Source organism: Astyanax mexicanus, chromosome 23 (assembly GCF_023375975.1).
Source record: "Astyanax mexicanus isolate ESR-SI-001 chromosome 23, AstMex3_surface, whole genome shotgun sequence".
Taxonomy (NCBI): domain Eukaryota; kingdom Metazoa; phylum Chordata; class Actinopteri; order Characiformes; family Acestrorhamphidae; genus Astyanax; species Astyanax mexicanus.
Genome location: NC_064430.1, coordinates 29,422,228 through 29,449,141, shown reverse-complemented (window position 1 = coordinate 29,449,141; position 26,914 = coordinate 29,422,228). Strand labels below are relative to the sequence as shown.

The window sequence follows — 26,914 nt, the reverse complement described above, 5'->3', positions numbered from 1 at the left end:
TTTCATGCATCTTGGCATCATGTTCTCCTCCACCAGTCTTACACACTGCTTTTGGATCACTTTATGCTGCTTTACTCCTGGTGCAAAAATTCAAGCAGTTCAGTTTGGTGGTTTGATGGCTTGTGATCATCCATCTTCCTCTTGATTATATTCCAGAGGTTTTCAATTTGGTAAAATCAATGAAACTTATTATTTTTAAGTGGTCTCTCAATTTTTTCCAGAGCTGTACTTTCTTATTATAATTTTAAATGCCGTGTAGACCAAGAGAGGGCTTGATTTCTGTCTGGGAAGACGTCCCATCTTATTCAATATGTACACTGTACTTACTGTAATGTAATGTAATGCTTTAAAAAACACATAATGGGAAGCACAGATGAAACCATGTGGTCATTTTTACCTCATTTCACCACAGTAACGTTGCAGCAACATGACAATCGTGTATGATTGATACGACTCCCACAGGAGACTACAGAACTGTACTGTCCTGAAAGCTAATGGTAATCTGCAGCTGTCTCCCGCAACGGCAACAGCAGCTCCCCCAGCTCCACTCTGCTGCTAATGCTGAATCCATCTCGCTTCATATCTGAGCACTCACATACATTTCCTGCCAGCCACCCACACACTCTTTCACACACACACACACACACACTCTCACACACACATGTGCACACTCGGTACACTTGGCACAGCTGTCTCCTGGAGGAATGAGCTCGGTTTTCCCCGCCCACGGCCTGCCACTCTCACACACTCACTCTCTGTTCAGTCTCACGCTGCACCTGACGGAGTTCACGGGTCAGACTCTGCATCGACTACACATGAGAACCACACACTCTCCCACCCACCCACACACACACACACACACTCTTACCCACTCTTAAACAGTACAGTCCAGCTTCACCTGGCTGGATGGAAAGCCAACAACAACGATGTTGGGCAGTATCAGAATCAGCTAACTTTTAGCAGCGTTAAAATTATATCATTATATCCATCCTGCCATTATATTATATCAATTATATCATTTGTATGTGTATGTTATTTTTAGCTTAAACTCTAAGATTCTGAAGAATCTAGAAATGCGCTAGCACCTTAGCAGTGTTGCTATGGTACATTGTAGGTGTTAGCAGCTCTGTTGGTTGCTAGGTGTTTGCTAAGGTGTTGCTATGGTATAGTTCTTGGTTGCAGAGATTTTGCCTTTTTGATTTTTTGCCATGGTGGTTGCCAAGGGGTTGCTATGTTTAATGTTACTACTTTGTTGTATAGCACTGAATTTAGCTGAAATGTTTGGTGCCTATTTTGGTGTTTGCAGCTTGAAAAACTAGACTTTTTGAATTCTTGGTTTAAAGTTCAACTACACTTTTCAATGCATTTCTTCTGGAGTCTTTTGGCCACAAAATAGACTCCATATCGTACACCCTGCCCAAGGCGTGTCTTTGCTATCTTACACCCCGTCAACAGTCTATTTTCACGCCTTGTGCCTTTGCCGTTAAAATAGCGCCAGAGTTTAGGAATAAATCTACTCTGATGGGTGTGGTGGTCTGGAAGTGAGGTGTGTTCAGGTAAATTTCAGGTAAACTCGCTGCAGAGCACAAACCTGACTTTTAACTCAACAATAAACAGAATAAAGAATAAAATATCATTACTGTTCTCTTAAATGAGCTGCTGGCGTATCTTCACAGCGTAAAACAAGTAGGTCAGTATCCTCGCTTCGCTGTTAAGATACAAACGCGCCAAAGTCAGAGCTCACCCGGCTTTTAAAGGGAATGATGACTGGAACACTGATTGGTTTCTTTCGTGTTACGCCAAAAACACACTCATAATTAATTAAGAGAATTAGTACATGCCTTTTGCATGCTTGGAGCCGTGGAAGGTGTATTTTTGTACCCTCGCGATACCAAAGACACACTGACACACCCTAAAATCAGCTGCACGATCTGCAATTGACTGGTGCACTATAGATCACTAAAATAGGGCCCAATATCTTGCAAAATGCAGCCAAGATGATACATTTCAGAATCATGCTGATGCTCCACTGGCTCTAAAAAGGGAGAATGATGTTTCTGTAATTCCCACTCTTTTCCTTACTCTTACTGTTTCTTTCAGTTTGTTGTGCTAAAAATTTTATGCAGAGGATTTTATAATCTGTGTAGCTGCATATAAATGAAGCTAAACACTAATGTTATATAAGTATTGTCTACTGAAAGCCAGTAATGTTAGTATAAACCTGTACTGCAGTAGAATCTTTACAGGTCACTTGCTTTAAAACATTTTAATGTTAGCTTTATTTAAATGCAATCAATTTTAAAGGCAATATTTTAATAAACATTAGCAGTAAATAATCTCAAAATAACATCACAAATCTAAAATACTAAAACAATAAAAATACGTCATTTTTATTTGACTAAAATTCATTACACTAAAACTAGCCTAAAATGTTGTTTGTTTTCGTCGACTAAAACTAGACTAATACTAATAATAACCAAAAGATTAAATGTGACTAAAACTATTATACATTTTAATCAAAAGATTAAACCAAATAAAACACTAATTGCAGTTTCTGGCATTTTAAGCCCAGGGTAGCAACAATAAATTGGTAACACTTTATAATAATGTTCATTAATATACCATTAACTAATGATTAACTAATGTTATTTTTCACATTTTAAGAAACAAGTTTAAGAAAAAAGTTGATTTACATTTGTAAATACTAATGAACGCACTGATAAAAATTTGCCTAGTTTAATATTTGCATTTACTAGGGATTTATTAATGTTCAAATTCTGATGAGCTAATGATTTGCTAACATTTTTAATATGAATATCCATGTTGATAAATAAGTGTCATGTGTGAGCATTTGTTAATATTTAAATTCTGATGAACTACTGCTTTGTTCACATCTATTGATCATTAATTAAAAACATATTAATGAAAGTTATTATAAAGTGTTACCAATAAATTTGCTATTTTCAATGTTTCAGGCAAGTGGAGCATCAGCATGATTTGATGCTGTTTTTTTTTTTTAAGGTGAAATTAGTAAGGTACAAATCATTACTGTGCTAAATTACCCAAAAAATATAAATAACGAAAGAAAATAATGATCAAAATCTTATATTTTAAATGCGTTTAATAAAAAACTATATTTGTGACCAGCGTTATTCTTTTTTCACAAATTCATTGTAAAATGTGTTATCAATATTATAACTAATATCAGATCTTATTATAATGAAGCACCCTGGAGTTGACAGTCTGAAGCTGCAGCTGCTTTTTAAGCATTCTCTCCTAATTCAGCGCTGTCTGAAACAGCGTAGGGAACACTTGCTGTGTGTCTGGCTGATTGATTTGTTTGTAGCCGGGGGTGTCGGAGGGCCTGCTGGCACTATGGCATGCTGGTGAACAGCGGCTGCAGAATGACAGTCATGCCAGACACTCGCAGGCTGAGTTAGAGAGGACTAATCTTAGCCTGGCCTGCATTCCTCCTCACTGCTGCTCTCACACACGTCCAGCCCACTCACCCACTCACCCACACTCATAAACTCACGAGCTGCCCTCCACCAGCAGCTCCAGCAGATTCCTGTTTACTATTTACTGTACTTACAAAAATATGGGGACACTGGTTCATCTATTTAGGGAAATTAAGGGAATTAAAAGAGCTGATAACTGTCTCTACTGTCCAGGGAAGACTTTCTACTAGATTTTGGAGGAGTACTGCTGTGAGGATTTGATTGCATTTCGTGATAAATGTTTTATTGTGGAGGTCAGAAATTGGATAATGATTATCACCACCCCACCTCATCATCCCTAACTCCCCGACTCATCCCAGCCAACAGTATTGGATGGAGCTCCATCCTTTCAGAGAACACAGTTCCACTGCTCCACAGCTCAATATTTTGTTGACTGTTAACTATGGTTAAAGTTAAGTTAATGTTAAGTTTTCTAAAAAAACTTTGATCAAAGGTTTGATATTTAAAACAAAATTAAAGTTAAACAACACACAGGCAGCTTAAAAAATATGACTTTCTGATTTTGCCAAGTTGAAAACCTCTGGAATATAATCAAGAGGACGATGGATGATCACAATCCATCAAACCAAACTGCTCGAATTTTTGCACCAGGAGTAAAGCAGCATAAAGTTATCCAAAAGCAGTGTGTAAGACTGGTGGAGGGGAACATGATGCCAAGATGCATGAAAACTGTGATTAAAAACAGGGTTATTCCACCAAATATTGATTTCTGAACTCTTAAAACTTTGTGAAATGAACTGCGACAAAGTGCTACCTAGCTTAAAAACACAACGTTAAATCTGAAGAAACGTTTGGAGTCGAGTGGCACACTTACAGAACAAGTCCCAAAGGTGGAGCGAAGCTTCCAATAAAGTGAGTTTTGGCTAAAGTAAAGCTGTTACGTTGAGGCAGCAGCAACTTAAAAGTAACTTAAAAAGAAACTTAGTTATTTTAAAATAAAGTAAACCATAAAGTCAATAAGTTACTTTTTAAAGTGTAATCAGTAACTAGTAATCAGCTTACTTTTTTAAAGTAACTATGGCATCATTGGATAGAACTGAGAGGAATTCACAAATACACATGAAAGTAACTCTCGTCCATGAAAGAGAAAACACTGAAACATTTCTGTGATGCTGTTTATGGTCTTAAAGTCATTATAAATCTGTGTTTTATGAATCTGGATTAAAGCAGAGTGTAGTGATAATCTCGGTAATCTCTATAAGACTCTATACACATATTCATAACACATTATAATGCATTCATAAGGCATTATAAACATGGCTATGCATATTTATAAAACTCTATGATTCATCATAGCCATGTTTATTATGCATCATGAACTGTGATTATAATGCATTAATAGCTGTGTTTATAACATGTTATACGTCAATACCAAGAAACTCAGTACCGGCTTGTAGACTTTATTATGACTAAAAAAGCTTCCAACTTATAAACACACCCTCAATAATCATATAAATATATTTTTAACCACTTATAAATTATACTGGTCTTGAATATAATATTAATTATAGTCAATTATAATGTATTATAACAGGTCTTCGCTCTAAGTAAAGTGCCAGACTTTCATTGTGGGACTAGATTTTTAACGATAGATATATACTATTTTAACATGTGTATTATAAGCACAGCTTATAATGTATTATAATCACAAGTCATAATGCTTATGCCTTTTTTATAAATATTTATAGCCATGTTTATAATGCCTTATGAATGCGTTATAATATATTATGAATGTGGTTATAGAGTCTAATAAAGATGACATTGATAGAAAGTTTTACCATGATCAGGCAGAGCTACAGTGAGGTTCTGGGTGGCTCTCCGCTGGAGGTCCGCTGATGATGTCAGCAGTACAGAGTTTAGTTACTTTGCAGTCTTATCAATTAGCCATGCCGTGTTTCAGACTCAGTAATGGCCAACACTTGCTCTCTTTCCTCAAACTTTAGTGCTCGGGGAGACCGTTCCTCAGAACTGCTGCTGCCTGCGGTTTGACCCTGTGACCAGCAGCACTGTTTAAACAGTTGTAGTAAAGGTGAGGGGGAGGGGCGGCTCCTCTCTCATGGTCTTCTGGGAACGTTTAGGCTCTGATATTTATAGTAAGTAGTTCTGTTTACCTGTTAATGTCTTTCAGCTGGATGTACGCTCTTAAAATAAAGTGTTCTGATTGTGTGTTAGCTTGATTGAATGTTTAATGGCAAAATTACTTTAATTTACTTTATATAATATTAGAGCGTTTCTGCTAAAGGACCTTATTTTAAAGAGTATTTTCACGAAATTCACTAATAAGCCTATTTTTCTCTATGACGGACAACAGCGCTGTATGGTAATATTAACAAAGTAATTTAGGTGGTAAAATCCAATGTAGCCATGATATGGAGCCCAATAAACTATGTTTGAGGACCAAGCCACATGTTATGGGACAGGGACTAGCATGGTAACTGTGATAAGCTTATTCTAGGCAACAGAGGTAACTCTTGCTCTTCCTTTCCTGGGGTGGACCTGATGAGAGCCAGTTTCATCATAACATTTTTGATGATCTTTGCGACTTCACTTGAGGATACTTTCAAAGTTCCTGAAATATTTCTGATTGACTGACCTTCATATCTTAAAATATTTTTTCTTTACTTAGTTGAGCAATTCTTGCCATAATATGTATTAGATGTATTAGATGCATTAGAACTCAAATAGAGATATTCATTGTGTACCAACTCTACCTATACGAATGAATTTACTCTTGATAAGTTGAGCACAGCTGTTAACTGAAGACTCTACCTCATAAAGCTGACTGAGAAAATCCAGCCAAGATGTGCAAAACTGTCTAATCTAAACAAGAGAAGCTACTTTAAAATATCTAAAATCTAAAACATATTCTAGGTTCTTTAACACTGTTTGTTTACTAAATAATTGCATATGTTTTTCTTTATAGTTTGAGTACTTTAGTATTAACCTACAATGCAGAACATTTAAAAATAATAAAAAAAAACACTGAATTTAAGGTGGTTAAACACACATTACTGAGAATACTGAGTGGTAAATATTAAATGTTTCATATTTACGATTCACAATCAGGGTGAAGGGATTGCTCTGGGAGAGTATTGGAAGAATAAAGATTGGATTATACTGTATTTTGTAGACTACAAGGAATTATTACTATGCACTGGATAGTGGCAAGACCTGTAAATCTAAGCTAAGTTAAGTAAACAAAACTGTAATTCTTAACACAATTTCTTTTAAAGTCAAACGAGTGCTGGATGTTAATCTACCAGATTTCTCTTCCGAAAGCTGTTTATTTGGGTGAGTAAAGTGCTTCTGTTTGCAGATATTCACTAAGGCTTGGTGTAACAGCATTAGCATTAACAGCTAACTGATAGCGCTAGATGCAGTTAGCGGCTAATGTCGCCTGACAGCGCTACACTGAGGAACCCAGGCCAGGGCGACATTAGCTAGTGTTTCATCCTTTGTAGCTTGTTTTAACATGGTAAACAGGAAGACTACAGGCCGATAAACTCACCTATGAACATTGAAAGAATGAATTCATACATAAGGATTTTAAGGTGCACTTACCATTTTTTGGGAAAAATTAAAGGATTTTAAGCGTACCCTTTAGTGCGAAAAATGTGGTAGACTAGGGAAGATCACTGTTTATATTCACCCTGAAATCACCTGAAGACTTTTTGCACTTGCAGGGAGAGCAAGTCGGCCTGATTGTCCTGTAGAGCACTGTCTCAAGTGTCAAAATTCAAAAAAGCAGAATTCACTACATTATTAAATAATTGGATTTTTTCAGTAAAGCATTTTTTGGGAAACTCAGTTCTTCACACTGAGTCTGACCCTGGACTAACTCTAGATCACTGTGTCACCCTGGATGACCTTAATAGCTAGCACATGCAGTCAGCCCTGCATTATAAACCTGGAAAAAAACAAACAGAGACAGATCCAGCCTGAGTCGTCACAGGTTGAGAGAGGTGAGTATAGTGTTTGTAGATGAGAGGGGAGTGTGTGTGTTTACACAGGGAAGTGCTAATCAGCTAATTTGACAGAGTGCTGGAATTACACCTCACCTCACTGACCTGCAGAGTGTGTACACAATTTATACAACCTTCCTATTGATAATGTTCTCCAGATCCGGACTATATCAATTTGTTTTCTTCTACACTGGATGACTAATAAACACGACCTGCCTCTGGAGCTGCCTTAACAAGTCCAAACCAGAGTCTGTACTAAAGTTAATGTAATAATAAAATAACAAGAATAAAATAACATTGCTGTTCCCTTAAATGAGCTGCTGGTGTACCTTCACAACGTAAACGTGCAGGTCAGTATCCTCTGGTGAGACACAAGCATTACGCTGTTAAGATACAAATGCGCCAAAGTGAGAGCTCATCTGCATCTTAAAGGGAATGACAAGTGACACACTGATTGGTTTATTTCATGTTAAAAACCCAAAACCCACCCATGATTAATTAAAGTGGAGTTATGTATCATAACTAAGTTTTGGGAGTTGATCCACGCCCTCACTCCTCCCACTTCCTTCCCTATTTAAACCGTCACTTCCTCTCTACCTGCTCGTTGAACAAACCTCGCACCCACCTCCTCCCCATCCTTCTCCTTCTTTAATTTTATTCTCTTCTCATGTTTCTCTTCGTGAGAGGGGGGGCTTTGGCTTCACGCTTTACAGCGAAGCTGCCCCGAACTCCACCCCAATACTCTGAGTCCCCCCCTCTTTTCTTCTTCTCTGCCCAGTCAAGGGCGTGGGTCAATACTAGCAAAATAATTAGTACGCGTTTGTGCGTTTAAAGCTGTGCAAGGCATATTCTTGGCGCCCTCACGCTACCAAAGACACATTAACACCATAAATTCAGCTGGGCATTCTGCAATTAACCGGTGCACTACAGATCGATCAGATAGGGCTCTGTGTATTAAAGGTGCTAAAATATACATATCTTTCTCACTGGACTTCTCATACACAAAATGAAGCATCTTGTCTAAGGTGACTTTAGCTCTAACCCAGTTATATATGTAAATGCCCCTACAGTGAGGGCAGTGCCAGGCCTGGCCTGTATATGAATAAGCTCAGTATGTGTGCCAGTCCTTCAGCCTCATAGACGCCTTCCCTCTGACACGGGATCCTGTGAATGAAAGCTTATCACACGGCACACTGAACCACTTTCAGAACGCCCTGGCCTACATCCCAGACTCAGCGGCTGTTACCGGAACGGGCACTGAGAACAAGCACAAGTAGCTTCCATTGAAAGATTTTAGTGAATAGTGACTAGATCTGTCACGATAATTACATTATTAAATACAGCACCAGTCATAAGTCTGGACACACCTTAAATTCAGTAGTTTTCCATCATTTTAAAATGACCTGCATTGTAGATTAATACTAAAGTCATACAAACTGTAATTAAGGAAAAACAGAATATGTTTTAGATGTTAGATTCTTTAAAAGTCGCACCTCTTTCTTAGATTAGACAGCTTTGCACATCTTGGCTGGATTTTCTCAGTCAGCTTCATGAGCAGTTAACAGCTGTGCTGAACTCATCAAGAGTTAATTACTTGAATTTCTTGTCTCTTAATAAAGTGTTTGAGAGCATCAGTTGTAAAGTAGTGAAGAGGTAGAGTTACAGGTATACAGTGAATAGTGAATATCTGAGTAACGTTCTAATAAAGATTATGGCAAGAACTACTCAACTAAGTAAAGAAAAAAAATGACGATCAGTCAAGCCGAAAAAAAAAATAAAGAAATGTGAAAGTCTGTAAAAGTTGAGGCGCAAAGACTATCAGAAACATTATGATGAAACTGGCTCTCATCAGGACCACTCCAGGAAAGGAAGAGCAAACACTGAATGAGAAAGTATGTCCAGACTTTTTACTGGTACTGTATGTGTTATCCTAAAAAATGGAGAGGATTTAAATGATTTTTGCTGACGTCACAACGAGGAGTGTTAACATGAATAATATTTAAACACTGTTCATATTGCAATTCCACTCTCTGAATATACTTAATAATTAACAAAAGTGGGCCAGTAACAGGATTTTGGGTGTCCAAGGTTCACTGATACTCATAGAATCCTTGTCTAACAACAGAACTATAGCTGTGTTCAGACTGCAGGAAAACTGGATTTGTTTCTCTAATCAGAGCTGTTGAGATGACTGTCCGCACTCGTTTTTTGCTGTTCAGACTATCAAAATCAATCTATTTCCAAATATATACATGTTTTTCATGTTTTCTATGCTGTCCAGGTTTTAAAAAAGGAATCAATCCAATCTGGATGTGCCAAAAATCAGATTTGATGTGTTTTTCTGCTGTTTAGACTGTGTCAAATCCCCTTGGATCTAATCTACACATGCCAAAAATTTAATTCCATGTGTTTGTATTTTTGTTTTGCTGTCCAGACAATTAAAATCAATCTGATTAAATCAGACGAGACTACAGCTATGCCAAATCTGATTTCTTGTGATAATGATTTATGATTTTATGTTTTTTAATTATGTGCTTTGTCAGAGATTATCAAAACTTAATCTGATTACAGTCTATATATGGAAAACGTTGGAATTAGTTTGTTTTTTAGTCTAGATTATATTGATTATAGTTTAGATATGTGATAATATACCAATATACCAATCTGTTTTCTGTGTTTATTTGTGAAAAATCATTCAGATTACAGCCAACATAATCCAAAAATACTACTTTCTGTAGATGTTTTTAGCTCTTCAGGCAGTCTGTGCTTTAGATGATCAGAACTTTGTTTAGGAGTATGACCTATACAATATATATTAGTCGGGTAGTTTTAATATTATGGCTGATGGCTGTGTATGTTACAATGTTACAGGATGTCTATGGGTTACGTCACATTTTAAATTTTAAAGTTACACACAGCATTTATGAATTTTTATAGCATATTTTTAAAAAAAGATCAAAAGTGTCAGACATATGCAGTTTTGTACTACACTGTAGAGAATGTGATCTTCCATTACACAGATATATAAAGTCTTAAAGGGTTTTAACTCTTGGATTCCTGAACACTCCCTGTATGAGTGTCATAGCTGGAATAGCTGAAATGACAATTATGATGTATATCAATATGATGCATATGATGCATCGTAAATCCCCAGGCCCGAGCATATGTGAGCTTAATTGGGCTTTTGGAGCTATTCCAGGCTGTATAAATGCCCATTGGCTGCTCATTCTCCTTGTCTTACATGTATTCTACTCCATTTAGCCCTGCTTTTACCACAGTAAGACATTCCAAAACAGCCACACATGTCAGGGTCAGCTGGCCCACGCCGGCCGTGAGGCTGCGCGACTAATGGAGTGTGATTTACTGCGTTTCAGGAGGGCAGAACTGGTGGGAGTAGATCAGATTAATGGACTCAGACCAATATCTGTGTCTAATTCACTGCTGAATCTGGAGATGCCAGTCGGGTGGTGACACTGTGCTGTTAATCAGGCAGATTCACCACTGCTGTTGAGGACATAGTGAGTGTGGAACAGGGCATTACATTTTTTTACACATCTAAAATTCATTTTATAGAAGAATTTAAGAAAGATCAATACTAGTTTTCAACCTATAGTTTGTGAACAGCCATTTTAATGAATACCCTGAACTTTCAGCTAATTTATGTTGCACCTACTGCTGACACAGATGTGCAAATGCACAAACACACACAGCTTATATTTATATTTATATTCTTGATTTCAGAAGAAGCAAATGAAGATGTCTCAATATTTAATTAATGAAACTCCCTCCACCATGTTTGGAAGCTGTACTTTAGCTTAGCTAGCTTTCAATTTAAGTTGTAGAGAAAACTACCTTCACCATGTTTAAAAGGTATACATTAGCCTGGCTATAGCTCTTACTGTAAGTTGTAGAACAAAAACCCTCCACCATGTTTGGAAGCTGTACTTTAGCCTGGCTATCGCTGTTATCATAAGTTGTAGAAGAAACTATCTCCACCATGTTTGGAAGCTGTATTTTAGCTTTGCTAGCGTTCAATTTGAGCTGTAGAGAAAACCACCTCCACCATGTTTAAAAGCTTGTTTTTAGCCTGGCTAGCTCTCACTTGAGTTGTAGATGATGAAACTACCTCCACCATGTTTGGAAGCTGTACTTTAGCCTGGCTAGCTCTCACTGTGAGTTATGGATGAAACTACCTCCACCATGTTTGAAAGCTATACTTTAGCCTGGCTAGTTCTCACTGTGACGTGTAGATTAAAACTACCTCCACCATGTTTGGAAGCTGTACTTAAGCCTGGCTATCTCTTACTTGGAGTTGTAGAGGAAACTATCTTCACTATGTTTAGAGGCTGTACGTTAGCCTGGCTAGCTCTCACTGTGAGTTATGGATGGAACTACCTCCAACGTGTTTGGAAGCTGTACTTTAGCCTGGCTGTCTCTTAAAGTGTGTTGTAGATGAAACTACCTCCACCATGTTTGGAAGCTTTTGCCTGGCTATCTCTCACTGTGAGTTATTGTTGAGGAAACTACCACCATGTTTGGAAGCTGTAATTTAGCCTGGCTTGCTCTGACTGTGAGTTATGGATGAAAATACCTCCACCATGTTTGAAAGCTACCTTTAGCCTGGATAGCTCTCACTGTGACTTATTGTTGAGGAAACTACCTCCACCATGTTTGGAAACTGTACTTTAGCCTGGCTTTCTCTTACTTTGAGTTGTAGAGGAAACTATCATTACCATTGTTAGGAAGGCCAGCCAGGCAGCCAATCAGAGACATAATTAAGGGAATGAGTACCAGGTGTGTTCAATCTAATGGGGGAGGGGCTTCTAATTGGCTGCTACTTAGAGTTCAGCACACACTGTTTCAGTTAGGTAAAATCTTCCTCTTGTATTGGTTAGTTTGAAGCTACCTTGGCTAATAAAGGAAAAAAAACAGTTGTCTTCATCTTGCTTGGAGTATTTTCTCTCTGCTGCGAACACTACCACACCTAACCAGCACTCACCGGGGAAATCCACTCCTAAAAACATTAACAAAGTGGTCCTTCGAGCCGGATAGAGTGTTTACAGCAGGCAGGATGACGGAGTACCAGTCACCCGAGGCACGACCACGCAGAGTTTCTCGTCAGCCGGCGTATTTAGCCGACTATGAGTAAGGAAAGCCACTTAAGGCATCAATGTCTCATGCTCACATAGCTGTTTGGAAGCTGTACTTTAGCCAGGCTATCTCTCATTGTGAGTTATTGTTGATGAAACTACCTCCACCATGTTTGGAAGCTGTATTCTAGCCTAGCTTGATCTCACTGTGAGTTCTTGATTAATCCACCTCTACTGTTGATATGTATTTGGTTTTAAATCAGAGTTTTGTGACCAAAATTACATTTCTGTTTAATGCTGGAGCTTGAGGACAACACAATCTTGGCTTTTGACTTATACAAGGCATATATATTTCTTTGATTGCCAACAACAAAGCAACGATTGTACAATTTTGAGTTGTAATGTCAGTCTGCTTGTCATTTTTAAGAAATATTTAATGCATGTTAGATGGTGCAAGTGGTGTTTTTAAAACATACATTGTTCAGCAAATACGAGAACAAGGACAAAATAATTTCTTTCAGATTATAAACGAATATTTTGTGATACTGTACTCTATTAAAAAATACAGAAAATGATTTCCATCAAATATGATGAAATTGAATATTTGTGTCTGCAGTAATTTGAGGAAGATTTGCTTATTTGTTTTTTTTTTCATTTTGAAGAATTAATATGCAGTGTTTACCCCAAACTCCTATCATCTCCTTTTCATGAATAATAAAACCAAGTAAACAGCGCACACACACACACACACACACACACACACACACACACACACACACACAGTCTGACTGGCAGCAGTACTGCTGAGAGCGGTTCTGAGTTATGCTCTGTGTGTTGGGGTCAGTAGGTGTGGCAGGTGGGCGGTCAGGGGGGTCGTGGAGGTGATTCTGCCCTGTTCTTATGTTCCTCTCTGAGACCCGGTCAGACCCTCACTGTTCTGTAGGTCACCCTCATTCCCCTGTTCCTCTGTCTCTGCATGCTTTTGTTACTGCAGCACTTCTATATTTAGCGGGGGTCCGTGTTTCAGTCCAGCAGATGTCTGATCTTTATGATCACCCTCTCTGACGGGCAGAGCAGTGGTCACCAGTTTAACAGCGGAAATAGAAGCAGTCAGTATAATGGCATTCCGGTTAAGACTCTGGGAGGATGACGCTTAGAGAACTCCCACGACCTGGTCTCACACTTTTTTATATCACACTCGAAGTTTGAGGACTACATTACCCAGCATGCTGTGCAAGAAATCACTGATATTTAATTTACCATGCCATATAGTTTTTTTTAGGGTTTATGACTTAAATGTTATAGTGTTGATGTGTCATCTCAAGTCTATGTTTAATGGCCAATACAGTCTATTTTTATAGTTGCTCTGCTTGTCTTTACGGTAACATTTAGTTAAAAATATCTGTTTAAGTTTTTCTAGTCTGTCTTAAATTTGAACCATTATGTAGGTTGGAGTTGGCTGAAATTCTTAAACTGAACACTGAGAAAGATGGTTTGTAGACAGAAAGAAAGAAAGAAAGAAAGAAAGAAAGAAAGAAAGAAAGAAAAAAACAGACAGAAATAAAGTGAGAGAGACACAGAGACATAGACAATGTGGGAGAGACAAAGAAACATAGACAGTGTGAGAGAGACAAAGAGACATAGACAGTGTGAGAGAGAAAAAGAGACATAGACAATGTGAGAGAGACAAAGAGACATAGACAGGGAGAGAGAGACAAAGAGACATTAGAGAAAGAGAGATACTCTGTCTGACAGAAAGACAGACAGAGGAGAGAGAAGGAGAGAAAAGACAGAAAAATAGAAAAACAGAGAGAGACTGAAACTAAGAGACATAGAGATTACAGATACAGATTGAAGCAGAGAGACAGATTGAGGCAGAGAGACAGGTAAAAATCAAGAGATTATGCAGAGACAACATGAGAAAAAAAGAGAGTGAGAAAGGCAGACAGAGAGAGGAAGTGGAAGAGAAAGAGACAATGAGAAAGAAAGAAACAGACAGAAAGAAAGACAGTCAAAGAGACATAGAGAGAAAACAGAAAGAGAGAACTGAAAGCAAGACACAAAGAGAAATAGAAAGACAGACTAAACAGACACAAAGAGAAAGACAGGTCAGGACAGTGAGAGAGAATGATTGAGAGCTTTGGAGGCAGACAGAAAGAGAAACAGAGACAAGAGATGGTGCAGAGACAGAATGAGAGTGAGAAAGACAGCAAGACATAAGGAGATGACATGAAAAACAAAGAGAAATTCATAAAGAAACAGAAAGAAAGACTGTGAGAGACAGAGAGAGAGAAACAAATATAAAAAAACTCTCAAAACCTCTCTCTCTTCTTCTCTCTCTCTTTCTGTCTCTTTCTCTCGCTCTCACACACGCACGCACACTCTCACACACTCTTATACACACACACACATCCACACCAATTTGAGGACCCTAGGTACGACACAATTTATATCCAGACTATATCTTACAACATCCAAACAACCTAGAGATATCGACATCGTTTCATATTGAGCTTGTATACAGCTCTTTTATTTGGCGTATGGTTTCTATTTTTTCATGATACAATCATAATAATACTTAATAATTAGTAACACCCAACCAACCACGTTGGGGAACCATAGCAGCCACTTGCTAATTTCGCTGCAGCATTTATCCCCTTTTCTCTGTGAATACTGCAGACCGATCGGGCCCCAGTGTGGACCGGCGTGCCCCCAGCTTGGTCCCTTTGATAGCCTTTGGTGAAGATGTCCAGCAGCTGTTCCCAGATGCTTCCACTTGAAACCGTTTGTCCAGCACTTTAATCCCGGCTGCGGAAAGAGCAGGCCAGCACCCAGAGACCGTGAAATCACGAACAAATCGCTCCATAAAGCGCCAGTGTTCGGTTCACGCTCGCTGGAAGCGATCGCTCAGGCCAGCTGGAGGGTGTCCGATTTACGGGCTGATCTCTGCTTCCTCACGCTCCTCCCCAGCTTTACCACAGGAGCTCAGCCAGATCTCACAGAGCCGTCAGTGCGTCTCAGGAAGCTCAACTGTGACCTACATAACATATCACCGCTAACGTCATTTTCTACACGCTCAGATTATTGAAAACACAGCTGCTAAAACTGATCATTATCAATAACAGCAGAGATTACGATAGATCCGGCCTTTTCATGTGATGAAGAGGACAAAGCACCATTGTCTTATTCTAACTGTCTCTGTCTGTCTGTCTTTTTTCCTCTCCCATTGTCTTTAGTTAGGAGATTTAATCCATATTACTGCAAAACTAAAAAGTGATCTACCTTCTGAACTCACAGAACATGATTCTGAATTTGCTTTGTTTAATTAAACACATTAAAGGGGACATATTATTATCCATCCCTCTGTTTTCTTTGAATCAGGTGAAACAGTTTATTGTCAGGAATCATATGCTTCTATGAGCCGTTTGTGTGACTCCCTAACTGTGATGTCACAATAAGACAACCTGCATAGAACCACCTTGGCACCACTCCTTACCCATCAACTCCCACCAGAGCTCCACCCACTAGATCAGCTGAAAAGAAAAACGCCATTTCAGTCATTTTGACTCAACCATTTTGAGAACCTCAGACAGTTCACAGCCAGATTAGCCAGCAGACTTTGTCTGAGGGAAGGATCTGTACCTACTCTCCATGGCAAGTCAGCAGATGAAGCAGAGTTTAGTGCTTCTATCACAGTTAAGCATGAACTAGCTTGTCTGCGTTTCCCGTTTGTCACAAGCTAACACTAATGTGCAGTAAATGTTCAGAATAAACATAGAGTGTGGCCAGCAACAGCTTATTTGCATAAAAGTGACTGAGCCCTTAAATGGCTCATTTTAAAAGGGACTGAAACTGGCAAACTGGTGAGATCTCTTTATGTGAGAGTGATTTTGTGCAAAGAAGTTTATGAACATGTTTTGTATAACCAATATACCAAAAAAAGATCATCCATCCTTTTTCTATGAATCAGTTTGAATAGTTTGATGTCAGGAATCATATGAGCCATTTGAGTGACTCCCTTAGTGTGACGTCATAATAAGGAAACCTGCATAGAACCACCCTGGCACCACCCCTCACCAGAGCCCCACCCACTAGATCAGTTGAAGAAACACCATTTTAGTTATTTTGGCTGAAAACCTCAGAAAGTACACAGCACCATTAACCAGCAGACTTTGTCTGAAGGAGGGATCTGTACCTATAGTCTGTGGCAAATCAGTGGGTGAAGGAGATGTAAGTACTTTCAAGAAGCAAGAACAAGCGTGTTTGTGTTTTTTGAGTGATTTTGTGTAAAGAACTTAATGAACATGTTTTGTATAGCCCATCCAGTTGCTATCAAAGAGACCAATCCACAGACACACAAATCCACTCGAGGGGTGCTGTCGGATGTCAGTATTCCCAGGAAAATAGTGTTTTCTGCTGGGATTGGAGCTCTGGAGCCCACCTGGCTCAGGCTCATAGTCTCTCAGGAACGAGGTAAGCACTGGCTCTGGCATCTGACAGGGAATCTAAGCTGTCCCAGGTGTCACACATGGCGTAAATAGCTGACTGATAGCCGTGACCAGGTCCACGCTGCGCCGCGAGATCAAAGGATGGATGTAGTACGAGCAGATACGGGCCAATCAGGATCTGAAGGTTTTTGGACGGACTCAAATGACGATTGATCAGTAAAATGGAGTGAACAGCTGACTCACTCCTCATTCAGTGTGAGTTTCCTGAAGGCCAACGGGTATCAGATAGCGCAGTGCCCACTGCTGGAATGCTTTGATGTATTTTTGTCTGGTGACACATTATGTATTCAGGCATTCTTTCATTCCCTTTAAATCCACTCAGCAAGTATAGACGCATACCAACATAAATACTGGGGCAATATCGCACCACATAACGTATACATAACTGCAATATCACATTTAGTGTTCCGGTATTGATGTATTAGTTTTAATCATTTTACAAATACTATAAAAAGCAATGTGTATATAATATACAAAATATGGACAAAACTATGTTGGACACCTGCCTATTCTTTGATTCTTCTAAATTAAGGGTATTAAAAAATAGATTATCCTTATTTTGTTGGAGTAACTGTCTCTACTGTCCGTGAAGAACGGCTTTCTACTAAATTAAAACACTTGGCGAAACATTGCTGTGAGGATTTGATTGCATTTACTGGCCACATTCCAACCCATCTCATCTCAAAACAGTTTCTTCCACTGCCCAATAGTGGTCGTAATGCTGGGGGTTTGTACTGTACCCCTCTAGCCCACACCTGGCATTAGGTATGGAGCTGATCTATAGGATCATGTTAATAGATTATCTGCTTCAGAGAGTCCTTTTCTGTTGGCAATACTTTGCTTTCTCTCAACAATGACTAGACAAGCTATGTGTGTGCACTGGCACACTGGTGCACTGGTAATTAGCAAGTACATGTCCTTTAGGATATGCAGAATTGTTGTGCAGTAAGCAGGTGATTGTTATGGGGTTGTAGGTGGTTGATATGCTATCTATGGTTGCTTTTTTATCCCAAGAAGTTCACTCTGCTTATTGATAGGTGGTTACTATAGAGTTGTTATGTTGTTGAAAGTAAAAGTGCCAGAATGTGTGGCAAGGAGAAGGTTGCTAGAGTATTTAATAGTATTTAATGTGGTGACTGTGGAGTTGCTTAGTGGTTGCTGGGATGTTGCTAGGCCATTGTTAAGGTTTTTCCAATAATTACTTTGTAACTGCTTGTGTTTTGTTGGGTGTGGCACAGCAGATAACATCCCTATCTGTTAGTTTGGTACAGCATCATGTAGGAGACTTGGGTGCAATTCCCTGTCTGGGTGAATACACTGCCCTACACCAATAAGATTTGTATTAGCAGTGTTTTAATAGTATCATGAAAAAAGCAAGGTACACAAACATTTGCATCTAATAATGTATATGGGGAATATATATATATATATATATATGTATATATATATATATATATATATATATATATATATATATATATATATATATATATATATATATATATATATATATATATATTGCAACATAGAAACCACATGTATATCCAAAAAGCTGTATCATATGGAATATGGAATTGGAATATGTTCCAATAACATATTTAGACCAAACAGTTGAAAGAATGGAAAAGTGTCGATATTTAAACCCTTTCAGATCTGAATTATGTTTTAGTGGTGGAAGAATATATGAATGCTGTTTCTTATTTGTAATGCAATGTATTGTAATGTAAAATTCAGTGTTTTTTAATACTTAAAAAAATGTTCTACATTGTAAATGAATAATAAAGCCATGTAAACTATGAAGAAAAACATATTAGTTTATGTGTTACACAAACCAGAATGTGTTTTATATATTACATTCTTCCAATTGGCTTTCAGTTAACAGCTGTGCTGAACTCGTCAAGAGTTAATTACTTGAATTTCTTGTCTCTTAATGTTAGTTTGAGAGCATCAGTTGTAAAGTAGTGAAGAGGTAGAGTTACAGGTATACAGTGAATAGTGAATATTTGAGTAATATTCTAATCCATATTTTGATGACTTAACTAAGTTAAGGTAAAAATTACTTTTAGAAATGAAGGTCAATCAAAAACGTTATGATGAAACTGGCACCCAACAGGACTGCCCAAGGAAAGGAAGAGCCAGAGTTTCCTCTGTTGTACAGGATAAGTTCATCGGTGTTGCCAGCCTCAAAAACAACAGGTTAACAGCTCCCCAGATAAGCTTCACCTAAATGCTTCTTCACAGAGTATTTTGGTTTTTTAACACTTTTAAGTCACTACATGATTCCTTATGTGTTCCTTCATAGCCTGAATCACTTCAGTACTCATTTACAATGTACAATGTAATGTCCATTGCATTGGAAGTCTGTGTTTTTTAAATTTCATTTCAATTTTCATTTCATATTTGATATTGACTGTATTATTTCTCAAACTATTTCTAAACATGATTTTAAATATGTTCTAAATCAGTAATTTTACATTTAAATTAGTAAAAATGAGCATTTCTTGCTTCACCTTGTTGGCTCTAATGTTGCCATGCTCTAATGTCTGAGATGTTTGAGTTTATGTCTAGTGCAGTAGGCGGGGCTAAGCAACTGTTTCATTGGCTTGTAAACTATTCTGATGGACAACAGCTCCAAAACAGAAAATACATGATGTGGATTGTATATAGATTCAGGGTCTGAAAGGGTTAAAATCTTTGTTTCATGAGCTAGTTTGAAGTGGTATGAACACAAACACACACAAAATCATTTGATTAGCAATTTTCCAATTTTTCAACCGCACAAAATAAACAATTATCACTGTATGCAGACCCAGCTTCTCTCCTGTTTATCCAACAAATGAGGCAGGCCTTCTCTCTGAGAGCATCTACAGGCCGCAGCATTCATTTTTCTGCTTTTCCACTACAAACACTCTAAATTGTGTTTAATATTTCCAGTTTTTCCTCATTTATTAATGATCGTATAACTGCAGTGACAGTGACAGGCTGGAAGAACAACAAACCGTGATGTCGGAACCAAGCTCAAACCATCTGCGCTCTGCTGCAGTGCTTACTGATTAGCTTTCATCGTCTAATTCATCAGCAGCGTCGCGTGTTTAGACCCAACGCTTCCACAGTCCCGGCCTGCTGAGGAGCGCTAAGCGCTAATGGCCAGTGTCAGTCCGGTTCGGTCAAAACAAAGGAAGTCAGCAATCCATTACTGAACATGATCCTGAATGTACGAGAGCTGACGACCTGAGCAGATGTGCTGTGGGTCACGGGAGTGCCTCTTAAACTGTATTTAAACAGTTTTTATCTCTGAAATACAGTTAATAAAACTGTGCGGGTGTCAGTGCTAGTCAAAAATATATATATATATAGGTCCTACTTTATAATAAGTGTCCCTAAGTACTTTGTAGTTACATGGTAACAATCCATGTAACTACAGTTGAACTACTTATGAAGAATGCAGTGTTACAGATTAATTACAGAGGTACAGGTTATGTATTGTTACACATGTTACACATGTGTAATAGTGTGTATAAGTTAAATATAAACTTCTTCAACAGCTCTTTGAGCTGACTGAGTGTTTTGAACACTAAAAATCAAATATTATCATGGAAAGACAGACAACTATTCTGCTAGGTCTGAACTTGTAAGCTTTTGGGCTGAAGTAATAAAAATAAGAGTGTTCCTCATCAGGTGAGCTAACGGATGAACTTCTTCCTTCTTAATGGTTAATAGTTTATTATTATAAGTGATTTTTTTTCATTCATCTGGACCTAGCAGAATATTTTGTCTCTCTTCCCATGATCACATCAGAATAATGATTTTTAGTAATCAAAACACTCAATCAGCCCTAATTACAAACCAGACAAGAGCTGTTGGAAAACTCAACTTATGCTCAACTTCAATCACACACTTTATTGCATAATGTAATTGCGTATGGGTTTATAAAGAAACGGCGTATAATGCCTTATAATATCTGTTCATAAGAACATTGTACAATGTAGTGCTGTAATGCACTATAACACAGATTTGCAATATTTTGGTATAAGTCATTAGTGTTTTCATACGCTTTTTAAACATGAAGTAAATTTTTATTATGCCTCATTGTAATGTCTTATAGAGCATTATGAGTGCTCTTTATTGGCTTTAAGTGACGTGTTTTAAACGTGTTTTTTTAAACAAGTAAATGTTATTATGTCTCACTGTAGGCATTTGAAAAGGCATTTGAAATCACACTTCACTTAAAGCCTTTATAGCTGCATTATACCAAAATTTACCAAATCTGTGTTATAGTGCATTACAACACTACATTGTACAATGTTCTCATGAACAGATATTATAAGGTATTATATGCTGTTTCTTTATAAACCCTTATACTTGTAGTTTATAATGTGTTATGAATGTTGCTGTAAGTACTTATAAGCAATTATACAGGCTTATTTCAGTCAATATAAGATATAATGCATGTCAAATAATGCATTATGAATACAGGGTTCATAGAAAGTGTTACCAACCTTATAAGAATATCCAGGAAACTTGACAGATTGAACATTCTAGGAATCTTAATTGTCATGTTTAGAAAACAATCTACTAAACCGATAATGATAGCTGTGATATTTGAAACCTAATTTTAAAATTTTTCATCATTCGTTTTACACTGTTTAATATGTTTATAATGGAAGCGCCAATAGAAATGCTCCAATAAATAATGAAACCTTTTTTAATTGACTTTTGGTTTTTCTCATTCTCCTGTAAAGAGATTTTGGACGATATAAAAAAACAGTGGTCTTCAACCCTCTTCCTACAGATCAAACTTCCTGCATGTCTCAACTCCAACCCAACTCTACAACAACCCAAGATTGATGCAATCAACAACTTCTGAAGGCAATATCATGTTGAATCTAATGGATTGGAACCCGGACAGACAGCTCCGCTCTCGACTTCTTCACCAGCAGGAGCCCCTCCCACCTCCCTCCACCATAAGGGAAGAGGCCGCCACAAGTAATCCAGCAAACTGATATCTTTTGGGTCCGTGCTGCTACAGTGGTGAAGTCAGCAGTACATGTTTTCAAAACAAGTACGGACCCTGTGTGCCAATTATCTCCCCCATTCCAGTTCTTATCAGAAGCAGAAAGAACAGAGAGTATAGGTCACATAATGTGAATATATCCAACCTGCAGTATGTAAATTGTAACCCACAGGCTTTGGAACAAAACACACAGGTTATTAAGTTAGCTCTGCTAAATATCAGATCTCTTACAAACAAGTCCTATCTAATTAATGATTTTATTACAAATTATGGGCTTGATTTTCTGTTTTTAACAGAGACATGGTTAAATTCATGTAGTGCTGAAAGTGTATTAATTGAGTCGGCTCCACCAAACTTTAACTTTTTAAATGTCTCACGTACCGGCAAGAAAGGTGGAGGTGTAGCTATGCTGTTTGATGATACTTTCCAATGCAAGCAGTTATCACTTGGTGATTTCACATCTTTTGAATATTTAGGTGCAGTTTTAAAAGGGACACCAAGAATATTACTAGTAATTGTCTACAGGCCTCCAAGGTACAATGCTGATTTTATTGATGATTTTACAGATATGCTGTCTTTTATTTCTACTGAATTTGATCATTTTATTATTGCTGGTGATTTTAACATTCATATTGATAATTCCAAGGATAATTATGCCAGAGAACTCTATGATGTATTTGACTCTTTTGAACTCTCTCAGCATGTGACTGGAAGCACACACTGTCATGGTCACACCCTGGATTTGGTTATTTCAAAGGGTCTCAACATATCAGCCTCTATTAAGGATGTTGCACTGTCAGATCACTATTGTGTATTCTTTGAAATGTGGACTTCAATACACAGTGAAACCAGACAGATTAGGTACAAGAAAAGGCAGATAAATGACATGACAGCTGAACTTTTTGTGAGCAAAGTGTGCTCTGCACCATGCAAACCATCAGACTCTGTAGATACTCTGCTGGATAGTTTTAAATCAAAAACTGCTAGAGTTTTAGATGAGATTGCACCAGTTAGAGTTAAAACCATGCCATGCAAGCAGAAAGCTCCATGGAGAAATGATGCTGCAGTTCAGCTCCAAAAGAGAGAATGCAGAAAGGCTGAGCGCAGATGGCGTAAAACCAAGCTTCACATTCACAAAGAAATTTTTAAAGATAGATTGCGTGATTACAATAAAATAATGTGCACATGTAGACAAACCTACTTCTCCAGCATTATTAACAGTAATATTAACAATAGCAAAGTTCTTTTCACTGTGGTTGACAGACTAACTAACTCACCTACATATATGACCTCTGAGCTAGTTTCAACTGAGAGATGTAATGAGTTTGCTAAATTTTTTAATACTAAAATCCACAATATCAGGCAAGACATCAGTACATCTCTATCCACCAAGGAGCCCATGTGCTCTCCAAAACCATGCATCATAGTCAACATGTCCCAATTTAGCACTATTAATGAAGAAGTTTTAATTGATACAGTGAGACATCTCAAATCATCCACTTGCAGTCTTGATACATTACCAACCAAGTTTTTAAAGAATGTGTTTTACTCAATATCAGCAGACATTCTTCAAATAGTAAATACCTCACTCATGTCGGGTGATTTTCCAAATTCATTAAAAACAGCCGTTGTGAAGCCTCTCTTAAAAAAGAAAAATTTAGATACAAACTTATTAAACAATTACAGACCAATTTCTAATCTACCATTCATTGGAAAAATAATTGAAAAAATTGTCTTCAAGCAAGTTATGCACTTTCTGTCCATAAATAACTGTCTAGACCAATTTCAGTCAGGTTTCCGGCCCAATCATAGTACTGAGACTGCGCTTATTAAGGTTATCAATGACATTCGCTTAAACACAGACTCAGGAAAAATATCTATTCTACTACTGCTGGATCTCAGTGCTGCTTTTGACACCATTGACCACAACATTCTCATAGATAGACTTGAGAACCGGGTTGGACTTTCTGGAACTGTCCTAAAATGGTTTAGTTCATACCTTCAAGGAAGGAAATACTTTGTGGAAATGGAAAATAATGTGTCTGAGACTGTGCCAGTGACCTGTGGTGTACCCCAGGGTTCAATTCTTGGGCCACTCTTATTTAATTTATATATGATTCCTCTGGGTGAAATCATGCGTGACTATGGGATATCTTACCACAGCTATGCAGATGACACTCAGATCTACATGGCCCTCTGCCCAAACAACTATGGTCCCATTGACTCACTGTGTAAATGCCTTGAGCAGATAAATAAATGGATGGGACAGAACTTTCTGCAGTTAAATAAAGATAAAACAGAGATTATTTTATTTGGGAATAGTAATGAGAGGCACAGACTAGCTACCTATCTGGATTCAAAAAGTCTAAAATCTAAAGAACTAGTGCGTAATCTTGGTGTACAAATGGACTCCGATCTCACTTTTAACAGTCACGTCAAAGCCGTCACCAAATCAGCATTTTATCACCTCAAGAACATCAATAAGATCAGAGATTTTCTGTCTAAAGCAGATCTGGAGAAACTCATCCACGCCTTTATTTCTAGTAGGATTGATTACTGTAATGGACTCCTAACTGGACTCCCAAAAAAGACCATCAAACAGCTTCAGCTGATTCAGAATTCAGCAGCCAGAGTTTTGACTAGGAGTAAAAGAAGGGAGCACATCACCCCCATCCTTAAATCCCTACACTGGATACCAGTATGTTACAGAATAGACTTTAAGGTACTGTTACTGGTGTATAAATGTGTTAATGGTGCAGGACCAGCATATTTATCTGATGTGCTCCAGCAGTATGAGCCGAGCAGAACTCTCAGATCATCAGGAACTGGTCAGTTAGAGCTGCCTAAAGTAAAAACTAAACACGGAGAGGCAGCGTTTAGTTACTACGCTGCTCTTAAATGGAACCAGTTAACAGAGAGTGTTAGAAGAGCTCCAACACTAAACATGTTTAAATCCAGACTGAAAACCTACATGTTTGATCAGGCTTTCAGCTCAGTTTAAAACACTGCAGCTCCGCCCACTTTTACTCTGTAACGGCACTTTTATATTATGTTTTTTCTTATTTTAATTTTATTTCCAATTCCTTGTTGTTCTTTTACATGTTTTTAATTTTACTTCTCTTTGTTTTAATCATGTATGTTTTATTCATGCTTTATTCTTATTTTATTTTTATTTCAAATTCTTTTTGTTCTTTTACATATTTTTAATTTGACTTATCTTTATTTTTATTTTTTTATTTGATTTCTCTGTGTATTTTCTAATTTGTAAAGCACTTTGAATGACCGTTGTGTATGAAAGGTGCTATATAAATAAACTTGCCTTGCCTTGCCTTGCCAAATTTAAGGACAGAAGAAGGGTTTCTTGGTGTTTTCGCATTGTTGTTAATACGTTTAATTTCATTTTGACGCCCATAAAACCAAACCTTCATTCACAGCTTCCATTAGAACACAGAATTGCTAAAACTAAAAAGGGCCCAAGACTGGGCCTTGAGGAATACCATCATTCCAATAGAAACCAATAGTAAGAAGTGCTTTCCTACCTGATCCACAGCCGCCACCAGCACACCCAGTCCCACCAGCACCAACGTCAGCACCTTGCCCACCATTCTGACTTCACTTCTCTCTTCTATGGCCATCAGAGTTCGCTGGGTACCGTGAGCCCCTGGAACTTCTGGAAGTTCTTGGACAGAAGCTGGACTGTAATTCTGCTTGAAGACTGTGTTCTGACCAGGATGAGGAGACCCAGCTGAACCCCTCTCTCTCTCTCTCTCTCTCTCTCTTTCTCTCTTTCTCTCCCTCGTTCTCTCTCTCTCTCTCTCTCTCTCTCTCTCTCTCTGCAGTCTGTCTGTACGGCAGATGAGTGACAGCACATGTGCTGCTGCTGCTGGGCTTGCCTGAAGAGCCTGTAATCCTAGATCCCCCCTCAGATCCCCAGGCTTGGACACACCCCAAAGTTTCTAGGCTGGGAGGCCATGCTGTGGACCCCAGCTCACGCAGGACAAGGCAAGGAGGAGAGAACCCTCTCTGTTCCACGATTTACTGACCCTGACCTGAGAACCTGCTACAGGTTTAATCTTTATCTGGGAGCTGGAATTCAGCTGTGTTCACTGTGAGAAAAGGAACAGAACTTCATGAGAGATGAGAGAGATGAGAAGGAGAAAGAAGGAGAAGGGAAAGATGGTAAAGTGTAGGAATAGAAGAAGAAGAAAACAGAGAAGCAGAGAAAGGAGAATATAATAAGAAGAAGACTGTGAAGAAGAGGAGGATGACAGTGAATCAGAAGGGATATAGCAGAAGATAAATTGAATGATGAGTGAATGAATGAGAATATTCATGCAGAACTTGATAAAAAAGGTAGTAGATGACAATTAATTTGTGTCATATATATATATATATATATATATATATATATATATATATATATATATATATATATATATATATATCTACCGCTATTATCTCACAACTTTATTGAAATTGAAGGCGTTTTTCTTAACCAAAATCTTTACCGCTGTGTCTTCTTTGTGCATCCAGGTCTTTTTGCATTGACCAGTGCCTTCTTTCATTTTCAGGATGTACCAAACTGTAGATTTTGCCCTTCCCAATATTGTAGCAATTTATTGAATTAGTTTTTTTCTGTTTTTTGCAGCTTAAGTACAGCTTGTTGTATCTGCATGTAGAGCTCATTTGACCACATTTTCTTCACAGAAAAATCTTCCAAATTCAGGCACCACACCTCAACCCCCAACCCCTTTCTGCTTAATTGAGAATGACATAACGACACGTCAATGAAATAGCCTTTGAGTCAATTGTCCAACTACTT

The 26,914-nt window shown here is 38.0% G+C and overlaps 1 protein-coding gene across 1 annotated transcript in view; it reads right to left on the bottom strand.

Annotated features, from left to right (window-relative positions):
* The window catches only part of cdh15 (cadherin 15, type 1, M-cadherin (myotubule)), a 50,521-nt gene extending 24,154 nt beyond the window's left edge, over positions 1 to 26,367 (bottom strand). Inside the window, exon 1 of the mRNA XM_007230082.4 lies at positions 25,632 to 26,367. Coding sequence (XP_007230144.3) covers positions 25,632 to 25,727 — 96 coding nt within the window. The 5' untranslated portion in view covers positions 25,728 to 26,367. The remainder of the gene's footprint in view (positions 1 to 25,631) is intronic.
* Positions 26,368 to 26,914: the final 547 nt, after the last annotated feature.